We start from the raw sequence: 17,808 nt of genomic DNA on the forward strand, positions 1-17,808 counted from the left end.
GCCGTGGTGGCGTAGGGGTTAGCGCGACCCATATTTGGAGGCCTTGAGTCCCCGACGCGGCCGTCGCGGGTTCGACTCCCGGACCCGACGATATTTGCCGCATGTCTTCCCCCCTCTCCTTCCCCGTTTCCTGTCAGCCTACAGTCATATAAGGGACACTAGAGCCCACAAAAAGAAAAGAAAAAAAAAGTTTTAAAAAAAAATTATTAGATTATCTAAAATATGTAAGTTTGACAAAGAAACAAAAAAAAGTCTGGAAGGAGCAAATGCTTTTTGTAATGGTAACCTTGAAGGAAGTTGTTGAAACACAAAAATGACAGAAACTGTATTTATGTCATATGAAGGCCTCATTTTGTTTTGCCTACTAATATAAAATCTTATTTGATGGGTTTCATGTCTTTGAAACTGATACATGTTTCAAAGACATGAAACTGATACATGTTGAGCTGGGGATGTTGTCATCTCTTTAAATCAAAGAAGCAGCGATGAGGGCGGCTCTGAAGCCATGGTAGGAACTGGTCTGACTGGCCTGGACGCACTGAAGCAGGGAGGCGTCCGCCGACTTTTCTTCCTCTAGAATGTTTCTCTGCTCTTGCAGAACAAAAACAAGATGAACTGGCCTTCGCTTTTTTTTTTAAACACCTGTCACAGATAAGGTAATAAAGGAAAGCTGTCATGATAAGATGGTCTCTTAACAGCTGTAACTTTATCAGATTAGCTCAGATTTTGGATATAAAGTCTCATAAAGTGCAAGTTGCACAAAGACCTTTTAGATAAAACACATTAAATATAATTTAGCCGGAAGATTTTTGTGTGGTTCACTATTTTCTAGCAATGTTGTTAGTCTTTTGTTCTAGCAAGTTTAAAATAAACTTGTCACCTGGTTAAGAACAGCTGACAGCAGAGGGCGTGTGTGTGTGTGTGTGTGTGTGTGCGTGTGTGTGTGTGTGTGTGTGTGGGTGTGTGTGTGTGTGTGTTCGGTCATGCATTTGTGTGAACACACACACGTTCAGTGACAATCTGCATGAGCAGCACAACAAAGAGGAGCCTCCCTGTACACAAAGATGACCTCGAGCCCTAAAATATTTTACGCTATAGAAGCTAATGTCGAAGGTGTAAAACAGTAGCAATAGATTTTTACTGTTTTTATCTGTAATTTTAGTTATGCGGGTGTGTACTAACCACGCTGAAATGACAGGGAGCTGCCAAACCAGTTATCTGACATTCCTCGCCACAGAAAACAAACATTTGAAAGCTTGTTCCTCGGTGACGTCGATAAGGGAGTCATCTCTTCGTTTCATTTCTCTGATCTTTCTTTTTTTTTATTTTTAGTTTCTGCTTTTTCCATAAATACGTACAGTTGCCTTTAATCCATTAGTGGCCGTATTTGTATATATTTGAGGCTGTGTGTTACTGGTGACTCCACAATGGACACGATCTACAATAACTTAAGTATTAAAATTAAAATTATTACCGGTAGTCATGTAGTGTGTAGATAAAAATATCTAAACATCTGATTGCTATTAGCAAGTAATAATAAAGTTTGTTGTCTTCCACCCATATTTTTAAGTGTAATCCATAATCTACAATGGCTGTCCTGAAGCCTAGACCTCAGCCACAAAACCTTGTGTGCTGTTCAGGTCAAGTGTGTATATTGGTATGTAAAGGTTTAATATTGTGTTGGAGAAAATCTGCAATACATTCCAACTTTTTGGGTAAATCTTGTTTATTTTACCCTAGGTCTGGACAATAAAGCTGAAAAACTAATCACGATATAAGCATTTGATATCACTCAATATCAATAATTGTTTCTATGGATAATTATTGATTAGTTTATTGTTTTAAATATCTTAAATACGGTGACCTTTCCTGTTTTATCCACAGTTTTCACTCCACTCTGTCGTTTATTTTGAAGCAGCTCTGACGCTCTGTGGCGAAAAATTAAACTGCTGCTGGCAGTTACTCAACAAGTTGTTGCTAGGTAACCAAAGAGCGAGCGAGTGAGTTGCTAGGTAACCAAAGAGTGAGTAGTTGATTCCACCAACCTTGCTTAGCTCACTGTGAGAGATTTTAACAAGAGGTTGAATATTCTATAACATGTATTATATATTGATGTTGATCATGTGTCCGTCCCAGTATATGTTTTTATTGATTTATTGTCCAGACCTATTTACCCTGAAGGAGAAAAAACAGATTAGATGAATCATTAAAAGCATAATATGAATGACTCAGCTGCCTAAACATCCAAATACGACCAAGATGTTTCCATCTTAAAATGTGCATTGCTTACTTTCCTGTCACAAGTTTTGTTTAGCACCTTTTAATCACAAGTACTTAGAGTTTATTAGCGGTCACATTGTCACCCTCTTCTGACTTTTAGTGGCTGTCAGTCATCAGGCAGCAATAAATTCTCACTTTGCAGCCTTCAGTCATGGCTTATTGTGAAGTGTGGGAGACTTACAGGAAGGCTCTGTCCTTCAGCGTCCCTCCAGCTGCGCAGAGAAAGTGAGCTCGACAGATACCTTTTGTTAAGAGGCATTTGAGTTGCTTCTTCATGCATCATAGCTCTGCTTTCCGTCTGAGAGTCACACACTCATGATTCCTTTGAACTGAAGTGCCTTTCCTCTTTGCCTTCTGCAGAACAGTGCAGCAGTGGTCCGAGAGAAGGCTGAAGTGGAGGCAGCCAAAGGACAGGCGGAGGGCCAAGCCGGGCGACTGAACCAGGAGATCGAGCGACTGCGCAGGCGGACGAATGAGCTGGAAAATGAGGTGGCTAAACTCAACAGGATTATCGACGAGGCCAAGCTGCTGGAGAGCAGACTGGGAGACAAAGCTGGCCGCCTAGAGGTGCAAAAACTCGATACAAGTCAAATCTAGTCTCTGATCTACCTATTCAGTAACTGATATAAACGTTTTAATGGTGTAATGTGCAAAAACAGAGAGAGAAAAGGCAGTTGGAAGAGTCTCTGGCTGAGATCAGGGAGCAGGAGGAGGAGATGTCTCGCGCTAACCGAATGTTGAACATCCGACTGGAAGATGTGCAGGTAAGACGCCATTCACACCAGTCCTGTTTGGTCCACTTCAATCCAACTCTGGTTCGTTTGGAGAGTTGTCGTCTGAACTCTGGTCCGCCTAAAAACCGACGTCTCGAGTCAATTAAAGTGATCTCTGGCGCAGTTTGAAGGCACATGTGGATGCAAGCGAATCAGAGGCCGCTACAAAAACAGGGCATTCTGGGTAAATACAAGCAAGCACAAGAGTCTAGCGCTGGAGGGAAAAATGGATTGTAGTCTTTTACCAAAGACAAAAGAGAAATCCTACAAACACAAAAATCTGAGGCCTCTCCATTTTTGTTTGTCTTTTGTGAAGAAGGAAGTTGCACTCATGTCTTCTTCTGAGGTTTTTGTGTCGTTTCCTCATGTGGTTCTTGGTGCAGCGCCACCACAGGCGAGGAGGGGAACAGGTGTTTTAAAGGGTTTGGATCATTTGACACAATGCAGTGTGAAAGAGAACCAAACCAGATGAAAATGTTACAAATGTTGCTATTTTGATGCTGAATTATCAGGTGTGAAAACCCCCTAAGAGTGGTGACACTGCTTGAAGATAGATAAATGTTCAGTTCAAAACTTTTTTTTTTTTTACTTCTTTTACTTGTAGAAGAACCTGGCCAAACTAGACTTTGAGAACAAGGAGCTGGAGGACAGGCTACAGGAGGAAAAGTCTCAGAAGGAGCAATTTAAAAACATGAAGAACAACATTGAAGATGAGAGACGTCTGCTGGACCGGACGGTGGAAAAACTGCAGAGGGAGGTGAGGGCACTTCAGGCTTTAATGAGAGCAGTCATGTAAGCATAAGAAGGAGCTTTTCTCACATGGTCAACCTCAGCTTGACTCCAGGTTGGCCGTCATTAAACGTTTAGTCAAATGAAATTAAGATCCACATTAGTTAATTGGATTTTTGTTCAAAAGATGGAGAAACAGTAAGTATATGAGGTACTTTAGGTCTTAATGGGAGGAGAAGCTGAAATATTGGGAAATATGTAAACTAATCCAACAAAACACAGGTTTATTTTTACTTTTAACCAAAAATGTTATACCCTTTGATACTTCTTTATTATTCAAATTAGCATGTTTTTGAAGTAAGCATCCCACTTACAAGAATTTTATTTGATAGCTTCACACAAAATAGTGAAATGGAAGGGGAAAAAAAATTATGTTTTAAAATTTTTGGTGAATAAAAATGTATAAAATTGTATTCGATACATCGTTGAACCACCTTCATGGGGTTTGTCTCCGTCTGCTTTGAGCATCTATTTGGTTTGGTTTAGAACTCAAAATATTAATCGAATAATCAATTGTTGAAATAATCGTCAGCTAATTAAGTAATTGATTAACTGTTAATTGCAGACTCAATAATAAAACCACTTGCTGAAAGAACACTATCAAAGCAAATATTAAACTGAAACGTTGCATATAAAATTTGCATTGAAGATAAAAACACAATTGTCTATAAATATGTTTTACCCAAAACTTTTCAAGTAGCCTAGTTTTAGCTTCACTTGGTCCAAATTCACTAAAGAAATTCATTTTAGGCAGTAAAATGTTTATTTTCTTATTTAAAAATGGAATTGAATTGTTGGTTAATTTGCATCTTTTAATGTATTTTTAATATTGTATAAAAAGGTTTAAGTGGTTGGTTGAAAAATCTGCAAAATGTGCCAGATTAATCAATTAATAAAATAATTGTTAGTTGCAGTTTGGTTGTAATGTCACAAAGTGAAAAACAAATTAAAGGCCATGAACAGTTTGTAATTTCTCCACACATCTCACTTTCTGCTGCCGTTTCTTCCTGCCTCGCCTGGCCTGCAGATGAGCGATATCGTTGAGGCGTCTCAGTCGTCCACTCGCGAGCTGCAGGAGCAGATCGATATTTATAAGGAGAAGAACCGGCGGGAGCTGGCAGAGCTGCAGAGGCTCCTAAAGGAGAAAGGACAGGAGCTGGAGAAGTTGGTGCTGACCACCAGAACTCTGCAAGAGGAGGTAAAGCTTAAGGACTGTGCGATCTGTGCTTGTACGATAAGATGATGGTCAGATGTAGGTCATCATTAGTCAGACTGGCTCATGCAGAGCAGCTTCGTAATCACTCCTCCTTCAAAATCACGGCCTCTGTTAAGACAGTGATGTCACCTTTTAGGTATTTCTGCCTCCCCCTTCCCTCTGCAACCTCAAACATGGTCTTAGAGTGAGCGGCTGGAGCACAGGCTGTTCTTTATGAATGCTTGACTCAATTGTTCAGCTAAAAGAAAGACATTGTTTTCTCTTTTATATCCCACTGATTCTTGGATAAAGGTGAAAAACATAAAACTTAACTCATGACCTACGCATTATTAACAGTCAGAATCTCTTTTCTAGTCAGCATTATGGAATGTGGAGAATGTTTTTTTTTCTTTTTCTTTTGTTGGAAACTGGATTAGATGAATGTGATTATTTATGAAGCACAGTTTTATTTATACACCAAACATTTACCGAAGGTGAGCGGTTGACATAGTTTTTATGGTTTTATGCCACACTGCAAAGTGAAGCCAGAACTGTGTGTAAAATTAATGTTTCAAATGCAAAAAGTGTAATACCTTCTGTGTTATATAACCACTTAAAAAAATACTGCTTAATTTTAACTCTTACTTAAAGGTTTTATATTTCCTGCTGCAGTTTTTCCTTTTTGTAAACATGCATTTGATGGGGCTTTTAAAGAACTTTATGAGATGGGGGGAAAAGCATCATTTACATGTTCTATGACTAACTTTGTAAACAAAACAATAAAAGCTCAGCTGGATGCCATTTAAGGACGAAGGTTTTGCAGGTCCTGCAGTCATTTCAGGCTTTAAAGGCTTCATTGAACACAAAATGTTCTGGCTTTGCAGATTTCCTCGCTGCTTTCTTCCAGTTGCACATTCTGCTGTAAAAACAGACCACCACTCCCTTTCTGACTGCTCTAGATTTTTCTCAGATGAGGTTTCATCTGCATAGAGTGCAAAGAGCAAATGGGTCAGTGTGCATTTTCTTCCTGCCTGCATCCCTGCTGATGAATCTTTGTTCAGCTGGGGTTCAGGAAGAGGAGGATGTCTTTTTACTGCTGAAGGAAAATGATAAGTAGGTCTTATGGATTTAATGGCCACACAGGGGAGCCTTGAAATTATTCCACTAAAGTTTAAATGATTGTTTACTGCTACAGTAGCAACAATCAACACAAATCAGTAGAAAAGATGTAAGGAATGTAATAGGACAAAAGACTGTAAAATACAAATGTTGCTTTCAGAAGTATTTTTTTTATTTACATGATTGTCGAGTATTGTGATTTAACCCTTCCTGACTGAACGAATCGGCGGCGATCCAGCCAAATTTGCAGTTCCGTAATTCCTCCACACTTTGTGCCATCTGAAAAATTTCAGATGGAGCAACTTTATATTGCGCTTTCCAGCCAATATTGGGTTATTACGGTAATTTCACTCTGCTGTAGCAGGGAGTGAAATGAATCTGATAAGTCACTTTTTTAGTAGATGGTAAATTGTGAAAATTACTTATATCGAAAGTTACAGTTGTTATGGATAAATGGGCAAATGTATATTTACTCACAGGACATTTAAAGAACTGCGTACAGTTAAAATAAGCAAAAATATCCAGGCAGAGATTTGAAACTTAGGACTCAGAGGGTTAAAGACAATATTCCTGGGGTTGGTCAGAGCTTTGGCGGCAGCCTTTTGGATGAACTGCCTCTTATTTTTGTTTTGTTTTGTTGCAGAAATCCAGTAAATGTATTTAAGATTACAGGAGGAGGATTTATTAATAAACTTTGTGGCTTTTTAAGGATGTGCAATATACAATATAAAGTTGCGAGTCATCACTGTATCATAATGTATGTATCTTTTAATAATCTGAGGGAGTGTTGAAGCAACCCTGAGGAACTCCACCTGTGATCTTTGCACAGATAATCTCACTGAATCTTTATCTAACCAGTTTAATGGGTTTAACATTTTTAAATTATATTTCCTCTTTTCAATGAGCAGGTACATTTGAATTAGCTAATAAATGCTGTCTGAGCGTTCCTCATAAATCACTAGCTGCTGCTAATTAACGTTGAGATGAAGTCGCTGTTTTGTAGCTGTGGTCCGATCAGATACCTGGAACAGTCTTTATTTCTGTTTTCAGTTGTCGCTGCGGGAGGACGAGCTGCGACGTTGTAAGGCGGAAAGAGACGAAGCTGTTCTCAAGGAGCAGACGCTGGAGAAAAACGTTCATGATCTGGAGATAGAGGCTGAGAAAAACAAGCAGACCAAGGATGACAAATCTAGACAGTTGAAACTGATGGAGGTAACCCACAGCGATGATCTATCTCTACAGGCGTCTGCAACATTAACTACCCAAAGGGACATTTTTGCTCTCAGTCCAGCTGAACAGTATTCATTAGAACCTAAACAAAAAAGAAAATAACTAAAAAAAGGCAACTTTGACTTCTGATAAATATCTACTGTAGTAAATTTGATGTAATTTTTAAAACTTGTAAACCTTTATGAAGAATGGTGGATACATTTTCTTCTACAGGACGTTGATAAAACTAAGTTAAATAAATCATATACTCTCCAATCTAATGACTCTGAAAAATAGATAACAGCTACTTTTAGAGTCATCTTGTTGTAGTTCAATGTAATTATCCCTTGACAGAACTGGAATACCTTCTAAAACATGCATATTAGAATAGAATATACTTTATTTATTCCCAAGGGAAAATTATTTATTAATTGACAAGCTACTCCATCTGAGGTGTTAAATATAAATAATGTAAATATAATCATTACAGATAAAGTTTATAAAATCCGACTGCATATGCAAATATGTTAATCTAAAAATAATCTATATGTTATATGCAGCTCTGGAAAAAAATTAAGAGACCACTTAAAATGATCATTTTCTCTGATTTTACTCTTTATAGGTAAATGTTTGAGTAAAATGAACATTGTTCTGTTATTCTATAAACTACTGACATGTCTCTGAAACTAAAAGCAAAGATTTTTTATTTATTTGCAGAAAATAAAAAGCTGCAGAGCTTTCAGACCTCAAATAATGCAAAGATAACAAGTTCATATTGATTTAGAAACAGCAATACTAATGTTTTATCTCAGGAAGAGTTCAGAAATCAATGTTTGGTGGAGAAACCAGGAGGTTTTCAATGGGGTTCAGAGACGTGGTCTGTGTTTATACATGTATATATATTAATATGTGCATGTTTAAAACATTATTTAGTACGTTCGTCAGGTTTTTATCGTTTTGATCCGTTGTGGCTCTGGATCCACAGGTTGCAGACTCCTGCTCTACATTATTTAATTTTTATCTGTGAACTTTACACCGTATTATTTCTTTGCGATCTCTGAGAACTGCTGCCGTGTCTGACGAAGGTTTTCAGTGATAACTTCACGTACTCACAGCGCCGATGCATCACCTCTCATTTTCAGAACAGGATGGCTCAGCTGGAGCTGGACCTGGAGGAGGAGCGTCAAAGTGGAGACCAGCTGATGGACAGGATAGACCGAGGAAGAGAGCAGGTACACACACACACACACGCCCACACACCCTCAACACACTCATTATCAGTGCTCACCTGTCTCAGGGAGACGTTGTCCATCTTCACTGAGACGTGTCACTGTTCCATCTCTGCCTGTAAATGATCTCCTGTTGCTTTGTCCTCCACTTCTAACATCATTATTTCAGCCACTAAGAAAACTTCACATGTCCCAAATATGTCCTCAGTGAGTTTGTGTCTCACCTGTCTGTGTCTTCATGTCCACAACCCACAGTTCATAGTTTCTACTTTAGGTTCTGCAGGTTTTTCGCTCTGTAATTTGATCTTTTATAATGTTGGAGTCCGGCCAGCCAGCTCTGGTTTTCATGGATCCGTCACATAAAGACCCTTCTTAATGCATCGCCTGAGCCAGAATATTAAAGCTGCCAAACTTCTCAGGTTTTCAGGTTGCAGAGTTCAGTTGGAAATGTCTCCGAGTAACATCAGTCTGAGAACAAGCAGGTTCTACACGCTTGTTAAGAAGCACTCCACTTCTCCTTCCTTTATGATAAAGCTGCTGACGGAGGCGCTGTGGAGTGTGATATAGATGAAGTGAACACGCTTTCAGCATGTCTCTAGAGGAATTTGTACCTGGAGATTTTTATTATGTTACTTTTATTAAAGCTGCAGTATGTACATTTTAGTTAAAAGTGTCACTGTAAAGTTTGAGACAGATAATCTGTAAAAAGATCGATGTCCTCCACCTCCTCCTTGAGCTACTATTGCTGTCTAAAGAAATGCACTGCTTCCGGTCAAAAACAGCCAATCAGAGCCAGGAGGAGGGTCTTAGCGCTGCCAATTATCCTTATGTACTCGCTGCTAAATGTGCTAACGGTGGAGAAACAACAGGAAAACCCTCCATCCATCAGTGGCTATGCCAGCTGCAGCGTAGCACAGAGCAGAGGGAGGAAGCTGGAGGGGAGATGAACAACTCCACCTGTAGGGTGATTGACAGCGCTAAGACCCGCCTCCTGGCTCTGATTGGTTGTTTCTAGTTAGCACTGGGAGAAAGAGCAATTAGATTTTGTTACTGTCATGACATGCTGACAGTTTCAACAAATATGTAAAGAAATGTTTTTATAAAAGTTACTGCAGCTTTAAGAAACAGTATTTTTACAAAGATATGAACGTTTTTATTTGGGGTTTCTCGCCTTGAATAACTGAAGTTCAAAGAAATTTAGCGTCATCACATACTCCTCTCGGTGTGAATCTTAACACGGATTCAAAAATTGTGACCAAGTCATAAATAAAAAACACGGTAAAGTGGCAGAGCGGAGTCTTAAAACGTTGCTCTCACTAAAGAGGAAAGGTCCTGGCACAGAGAAGAGAGGGGCATTGTGACAAAGTGCCACTGGTTCAGCATGAGGCTGAGGTCTGTAGTCAAGGCAACACCCGAGCTTTGTGCAGCCTGAGTGCTGCTGGTGTGTGTGTGTGTGTGAGTGTGTGTGAGTGTGTGCGTGCTCTGATGTCTGGAAGGGGGCTGAGCGGCGGTGGGGGGGGTTGCAGCGCAGGCAGCAGGACGAACACCTGCGTCTCTCCTGGCACCAGGTGCTCCTCTCCTGTCTAAATGAGAGTAATCTCCTCTCTCCTCTCCTGCCGTCTCTCACAAAGCAGATTAGTTTCGCTGCATGTTCCAGTCTGCTGATTCAGCTCCCTCTAGCACCGCGCTGGCTGCACCAGTTATGGGGCCCATCGTTCATCAGAGCAGCCCACTGTCACCTGCTAATTGGCATAAAATATCACAGATTCTCCACAGAAACAGCCATCACTGCCGTATTGATCACTTTTCACTCCCCCCGCTGTCACTGAGCAGTCCGGCTCTCTCACCTTTCTGGGCTGATCTACTTAAAACTGATGAGTGTTACAGATGTAGATTAATAGTTGAGGCCTCCTCTGGTACATTTAAACCTCATTGCATTCACATATGCTATATTTATGCTATTACACTCAGTCATTTTTATGCGTTTGAATGAGATGACATGAAAATTTAATGTCACTTTTAAACACTTTCAAAGACACTTTACAATGAAATCAATCATTCCCATTTTGTTTTGGATTTATTGTCCATTTATCTATGATTAAAGAGCATATCTTGATTTATGATTTGACAAATTAAATGTTATTTAACCTTTAAATCAATACAAAGAAAATTTCTTCCTCATAAATGAATCTTGAAAAAATATTAAGTGGATTAATTTTAATTTTTTTTTTTTTTAGGATTTGTTCTCAGCAGAGTAAAAACAACAATTTAGTTTAAAATAAAACATTTCAGAAACAAAATGGTTGGTTGACAATTTAAAACCTTTCATTTTAACTTAAAGATTTTAAATACCTCAGTTGTTTTTTTTCATGTCTATTTATTGTGTAAAAATTTGTTCTTCAATGAACCTGCAATTTGTGTAAAAATATTTTTGAAATACCTTGATATTAGCTTAATCAGACACAAGAATGAACCTTTACTATTCTGTTCTTAGGACTTAAAGAGCAGACTTAGTAAAACTAAAAAGGCCATAAAAATCTTTAATTTTGAGTCTTTTTTTTAAATATGTGTTGCATTAGCATCTGTGTTGTTCTGCATTTTGTGAAAGGAAGCCACTCTTAATTCCAACCTTGTTTCTCTGAGAGCTGGCATAACAATCGAAACGAGTGTTGGAATGCAGTCGAGGAGGAAAATCCAGCTCACCAATTAGGCAGAACGTTTGTGGCGTTAGCACCTCCATTGTTCAGCGCTTTGACTCGGCGGCTGCCACGGCGGTTTCTGCCGTGGGCGAGACGCAGACGGAGCGTGAGGATAATTGTTGTGGGACTGCAGTGATGACAGTGTCTGGACTCGGCTTGACAGGTGGAGCAGATGAGGAATGAACTCCTGCAGGAGAGGTCTAGCAGACAGGACCTGGAGTGTGACAAGTTGGCTCTGGAGAGACAGGTACACTCTCCTGGCTAGACAACAACACAGCAACAATCACCTCATTCATTTTCTCATCACATTCATGTTGATGTGTCCATCGTCGTTACCACTGTTTGTTCAGCGTGTGTGGAGAGTCTGACGGTGGTTTGGGGAGCTGCTCACTGGTTTTGTGTCGTTTCTAGAATAAAGATCTGAAGTCCAGAGTGGCTCATCTCGAAGGTTCTCACCAGTCCAACAAGGGCAGCTTGGTGAACGAGCTGGAGGCTCGAGTGCAAGAGCTGGAGGAGAAGCTGGAGGAAGAGGAGCGGTGAGGAAAATCAGCCAAGAGTGACTTTCAGCTACGTCTTTATTGACAAGATAACTAGTTATTACCAGACGGATGTAATGAGTGCAATAAAGACGAGGTGCTTACTTCGTATTTAAAACAGGATGATGGTTGTTTTATAACGCACCTGTTTAAAGTTGAAGCATAATCGATAGGCCTGCCACAATAAACAATAAATCAATTAACCGCATGATAAATAAAAAAAATTAAAAATTTCATTTGCTCGATTTATCGTTTTTCTCTTTTACCAAAAACTGAATGATAAAAGTCTTCAGCAAAAGAAAGAAATCATCTTTCTTTTTTTGAAAGATAATTTTGTTTACAGAGACACCATATTTTATTTTATTTGTTATTTCTGTTGTTTCTTTATTTATCTTAGATATTTAAAATGTCTTCCAGTTCCAGTGTTTAAATGTCCGTTAGCATTTCAAGTTTATTGATCTTTGAGAACGTGTTCTTGCATTTTTACCCATTATTACTATTATATTACTTGGAAATGGTCTCGAAACAACAATATTATTGTTTATCGCAATAAGTTCTGGGACAATTTATCATCCAAAAATAGTAATCGTGGCAGGACTAATAACCGATTAAGAATTTTACGATGCCACTTGTTTCAATTGTTGATTCTGTGTTGCATGACTTTGTGTTTTTATGATATGAAGCACTTTGAAATGCCCTGTTGCTGAAATGTGCTACACAAATTGATTGATTGATTGATTGATTGATTGATTGATTGATTGATTGATTGGTTATAGGGAGAAGTCCAACCTGTCGCTGGCCAACCGCAGGCTGGAGAGGAGAGTGAAAGAGATGATGATGCAAATCGAAGAGGAACATCATACGATGCAAGATCAGAAGGACCAAGTATGTAGCACACACACCCTCACGCAGTAATAATGTTATAAGTAATTATTATTTTAGTAGTAGATTCATTCAGGGGTGTTCAAAGTGTGGTCCGGGGGCCATTTGTGGCCTTTGAAGTATTTTTGTGTAGCCACTGGACACAACTTGGGAATGATTTAAGCCGTAATCCAGCAAGACTTTTCTGTGTGAGATTTCCAATAATGAATTTATATCTGATATAATAGATTTAAGGTACATTTTAATGACTGTAAGTACAAATCTCTTAATCACATCCAATAAAATACAGTTCACTTTTTTTCAAAGAGGTTCTCATTTTTGTTGCTGGAAACTAAAACTAACAAGTTAGGAAACTGTAAAAGTTTGAGTCCAATTTTCAGAGCTTTTTAATTAAAAATAAATGGCAGGTAAAAAATAATTTAGCTTAAATTTACATTTACACATTTGTGCTAACTCTCATCCATATTTCTTTGTCTTGTGAAAATGACCTTATATTTGATTTCTAATTGTATTAAATTTTGACTTTGTTTTAGCTCCTCATTTAACTTGTTCCATAATTTTACACCATGAATTGAAATGTAAAAACTCTTTCTTGTTTGTAAACTACAAATCCTTAAGTTTGACTAACTCTTAAGTTATATCCCTTCTCTTTTAAAGAACAAGCTCTGTATGAGCTCAGGTGGCCTTTTATTTGATGCCTTAAACATAATTTGAGCAATTTTAAATTCCACCAGATCATCAAATTTAAGAAGTCTAGATTTTAAGAATTTAACATAAAATTATCTTACATTTTTGACTGAATAAAATAAATAAATTGTGGCCATTGAGGGTTTTCAACTCGGTGCAAAACGTTTGGACAGCGCTGGATCAATCTATTGATTATTCTGTAAACTAATCAATTCACTAGATTAAAAAACTACATACGTTTTTTTTATACAATAGTAGAAAATAAATGATGAAATGCCTTTTTAGCATAAGAAAATGAAACATTTGGTTTCACTTGATCATTTGGAGCTAAGGACGTAGCTTCAGCTAAAGAAATAATTCTAAAATCAATATATAAAAAACTTTATGCTCGACTTTACGTCAGTACGCTGTTGGACTGATCAGTTGATTATTATTATTAATAATTAAGCAAAAGAGGATTTTTTTGTTTCTTTATGCAGAAATTGAATTAAACCTGTTTCATTTGAGATATTGGGTACATTTACAGACAAAGATGTTTTTTTTCTATCTTAAAGTATATGTTTTTGCAGTTTTGGTTAGTTATAAATGTTTTAATGTTATGAGTTGTTCATGATATAAATTAATTTATTTTCCTGACATTTCCAGCATGGTGTCCTCAGCTTGGCATCTGAAAGTGACAGCTAGCAAAATCCAGCAAAATTTCTTCTTTCTGTTCCTGAATTCAGAAAATAAATCTCGTTTATCTGAAACCTGTTTTTAAATCGGGTCTGTGGTTTGAGAGAAGAAATTCCTTAAACTCTTTCAGTTTAATCTTTTAATCATCTTTAAAGTTTCTCTTCCTTCACATCTGACTGTCAGATAAGAAATTACTGAATTGTACTAATTGCTTTCATTGCATTTCATAGCCTTTATTTTCTCCACCTTATTTTTCTTCCCTTTTGTTTAGTATTTTTTGTTTATGCTTACTTCCTTCAATCCCTCTCCCCCCATAAGATCCGTATTTAAGTTTTACTCTTAAATAATGACGGTGAGGTCAGATCTTTGTCTGCTGAACTTCCTGCCGCCTTTTTAAGCTCAGGATGTGATTTTTAAAATTTATTTACTTTTTTTCCCTCTTGCAGCTGAATCTGCGTCTGAAGGCTTTGAAGCGGCAGATGGATGAGGCGGAGGAGACGATCGACCGGCTGGAGCACAACAAGAAGAAGCTGCACAGAGAGCTGGACGAGCAACAGGAAGCCAACGAGCAACTCAACAGTCAACTCAAAGCTCTGCGCAGCGAGATCAGGTAAAACGACGCAGATACACTCAGACCAAGCACAGCAGTGTTTCTATTTGGATTTTACACAAAGTGTTGACGTTGAAGGAGAACGATGTGCAGCAGGTATAATAGCAAACAGAAATGTTTAAGCCTTGCCATAGTTTGTGAACTCTATTTATATCTGACTTTGACTGGGCCATTTCTTCAATCTAAACTGTTCCACCTGTTTCTGGGTTTTGTTCTACTGGAAAGTGAACATCCAACCCAGTGTCAGGTCTTCTTCAGTAACTAATCATCTGAAAAGCTTTCTGTTAAAAAAAGGAAAACATCCCACAGGATGATGCAGCCACCACTATGTTTCACTGAGTGGATGGTGTATTCAGTAGGATGTGTAGTGTTAGTTTCTCTCCACATGTAGCCTTTCTGCATGTTGATGAAAGGGCTCTGCGATTATGTGTCATAAATTGACAAATTTAAATATTTATCAACTAATTTAGTAATCGAGTAATTGTTAACTGGAATATATCGACTGAAAAGTGGCCACTTTCTGATAGAACAACATATTCAGAGCTGTAATTAAGGCAAAACTGTGCAAAGAGTTTATATATTTTGCATTTAAGATAAAAAAAAAATCTTGGTAACATTTTATTTGCAGGGTGTTCATAAGACTGATTATATGTTATGAACATCAAGGAGTATTTATGAAAGTTTATATCTGTTGTCATGAAGCGTCATTTGGTAAATAATGACACTTTTAATGCGAAGTTGCATTAAGAGTCAACTTTGCATTAAAAGAGTCATTATTTTCTAATTTATAAAAAAATGCTTAAATGAAAAATTGTCAGAATAATCAATGAATTTAATTGATAATTAAAATAGTCATTAGTTGCATCCCTGTATAATTGCTCATTCTTTTTACAAAGCTTGTGGCAAAGTGGAAAAGAATTCGTTTTAGCTTTCTTTCTACAATTTAACACTTTTTCTGTAAAAGCCTTGTTGCCCTCTTAACTGTTCGCTAATTTCACAGAACAGCAGGATTTACACTGAGGTTAAATTACACACAGGTACACTCTGAAGACAGGATGTATCCAGCTTTATTTAGTGGTATCAGAGTAAAGACGATGATACTTTTTATGTTTTTGTTTTAATTGAAAACCGTTTTTGCCTCCTGACCATCAGATAAAATCCCATGTTGATGTTTTAAGGTGAAAAAGTTCAAGGAGTAACTTTTTTTTAACCCAATGCAGACGTAAGAACACGTCGGCCCCTTTGCTCAACAACTTGGACGACGACGACGACGACGACGTCAGCACCGACGGAGAGATGTACTTCAGCTCGTCGGGGTACAAGCGCTCCTCCAGTCAGGAAAACAACTTGTCAGGCTTCGGCGTATGAGCAGAAATGCTTTTTAAATGTGCCACTAATGAACCAAACAGCAGGATGTTCGTTTTCTGCCATGTGCTACTGTTGATGTCACACTGAATTATCCGTGTAAATACTGGGCCTTTTTGTTTTTACCTGCCTGTCAGCAGCGGCCGCAGCCTCCTGGACTCTGATGCTGGGCGCCATGTTGATGTCTGTAAACTCACTCAGTGTTATTCGAGCAGCTCTCTGAAGGATGACATTTAAAAGGTTTAATTTGAAGAAATGAAACGTGTAAATAATTTACATTCCCTCCTGAATGTTTCTTTGCTTATTGTTGATCATCTCACCAGTGGTAAACTTGAAAACCAGCTACTATAACCTAAACAACCAGTACTGCCTTTATCAGCAACCTTTTATATTCTCTTTTCTACCACCCCGGTATATGAAATATACAAACCTTTCCTTTTTTTAATGAATATAAACCTAATATGAAGTGAATTTTGCCAGGACGCTTCTTTAATTTATTCATTCTTGGCTTATTGAGGGTTGGTTTTGGGGAAATAAGGGACTTTTTATGCATTTTTTTATAGTGTTGTATCTTTTCATTACCAATTTTGTAACACAATTGCTTTCATTTATATGTCATTAACACTTCCTGTGTTATTAATTAATCAGCTTTTGTATAATAATCACAGTATTGTTTATAAGCCTTCTGGAAAAGTCAGTTTTTATACTAAATGAGAAATTATTAGTTACATCTGTACAAACCTATCTTCGATTTAATTTCCGCTTCCCGTCAGATCCGAGTGTTGGCGCTGAGCAGTGAGACTTTTTAAGATTCTCCTTTTTACCTGGATGAGTGACTTTCTTCAGATGTGATGAACTGACAATCAAATGTTTTTCTACACTGTGATGATTTGCACTCTGTTTGCTGAAAATGCTGATTTCTGACGCCTGTGGAGGGAAGCAGATTCCTGCCGCTACCTCTCTGTGCGCAACTGTATGTTCATAAGTCCTGCTGCGACAAAATAAAGTGACTTTCTGCTACTTAATTTTGCTCTTTTGTTCTAGGAATAATGTCTGAATATGAGTAAACGATTACATGATGAGTCCTGCTGGAAGTACGAGCAAAATGCAAAAGAGCAATCGGACATTTTGACTCAAATGGATGCGAACTAAAAAAATAAATATTCCTTTGGAGTAAACAAGGAAAGTTAAGTCCCACTGTGATGTTTCAGAACCAAAAATAAAATCTGTGAATTACTGTCGTCCTTCAGGTTTTAAGCTCCATTACTTTACCTTTTGTGATGTCATCAACCAAAATACACACAAAGCAGAACAGTTTTTTTTAAAAGTTTTCTATTCTTTGAAATTCTGAATAGAAAATTTCAGAATTTTCTATTCTGAAATTTTCTATTTCTATTTAATAGAAATTAAAATTAAAGTGTAGATTTATTAAAATCTACACTTTAATAAATGTCAGTGTTTTCATTGTGAGCATATGATTGTTAGTTAAAAATCAAAACAATTATTCAAAGTCAAATGATATACTTAAATCTCTTTCAAAACAAATCTTAATGAAGCTACTGTAAGCTAATTTAATTAGCTTGTTGAAAACATGGTTATGATCTGTGTAAATAAATAACTTGATTAGATCGAGACTGACAGCATTTTAATCATAACTCCAGCAGTCAGAGTAAATCTGGGGCGTCAAACTCAGCTTCATTTTGGGTCACATCAATAATCTGAATCTTCTTAAAGGGCCGGTTGTGCCAGAATATATTGAT

General features: G+C 37.7%; 1 protein-coding gene across 2 annotated transcripts in view; it reads left to right on the forward strand.

The window, feature by feature from the left end:
* Positions 1–17,073, forward strand: part of cgnl1 (cingulin like 1) — a 44,339-nt gene extending 27,266 nt beyond the window's left edge. The window contains exons 9-19 of one of the 2 annotated variants that reach the window (XM_014471984.2): positions 2,641–2,847; positions 2,940–3,044; positions 3,658–3,810; positions 4,870–5,040; positions 7,207–7,368; positions 8,508–8,597; positions 11,457–11,540; positions 11,705–11,829; positions 12,606–12,714; positions 14,520–14,683; positions 15,904–17,073. In XM_014471984.2, the coding sequence (XP_014327470.2) occupies positions 2,641–2,847; positions 2,940–3,044; positions 3,658–3,810; positions 4,870–5,040; positions 7,207–7,368; positions 8,508–8,597; positions 11,457–11,540; positions 11,705–11,829; positions 12,606–12,714; positions 14,520–14,683; positions 15,904–16,051 (1,518 nt within the window). In that variant the 3' untranslated portion in view covers positions 16,052–17,073. The remainder of the gene's footprint in view (positions 1–2,640; positions 2,848–2,939; positions 3,045–3,657; positions 3,811–4,869; positions 5,041–7,206; positions 7,369–8,507; positions 8,598–11,456; positions 11,541–11,704; positions 11,830–12,605; positions 12,715–14,519; positions 14,684–15,903) is intronic. The other variant, XM_023332236.1, reaches the window with a different exon arrangement.
* Positions 17,074–17,808: the final 735 nt, after the last annotated feature.

The sequence above is a fragment of the Xiphophorus maculatus genome, chromosome 4 (genome assembly GCF_002775205.1).
Source record: "Xiphophorus maculatus strain JP 163 A chromosome 4, X_maculatus-5.0-male, whole genome shotgun sequence".
Taxonomy (NCBI): Eukaryota; Metazoa; Chordata; class Actinopteri; order Cyprinodontiformes; family Poeciliidae; genus Xiphophorus; species Xiphophorus maculatus.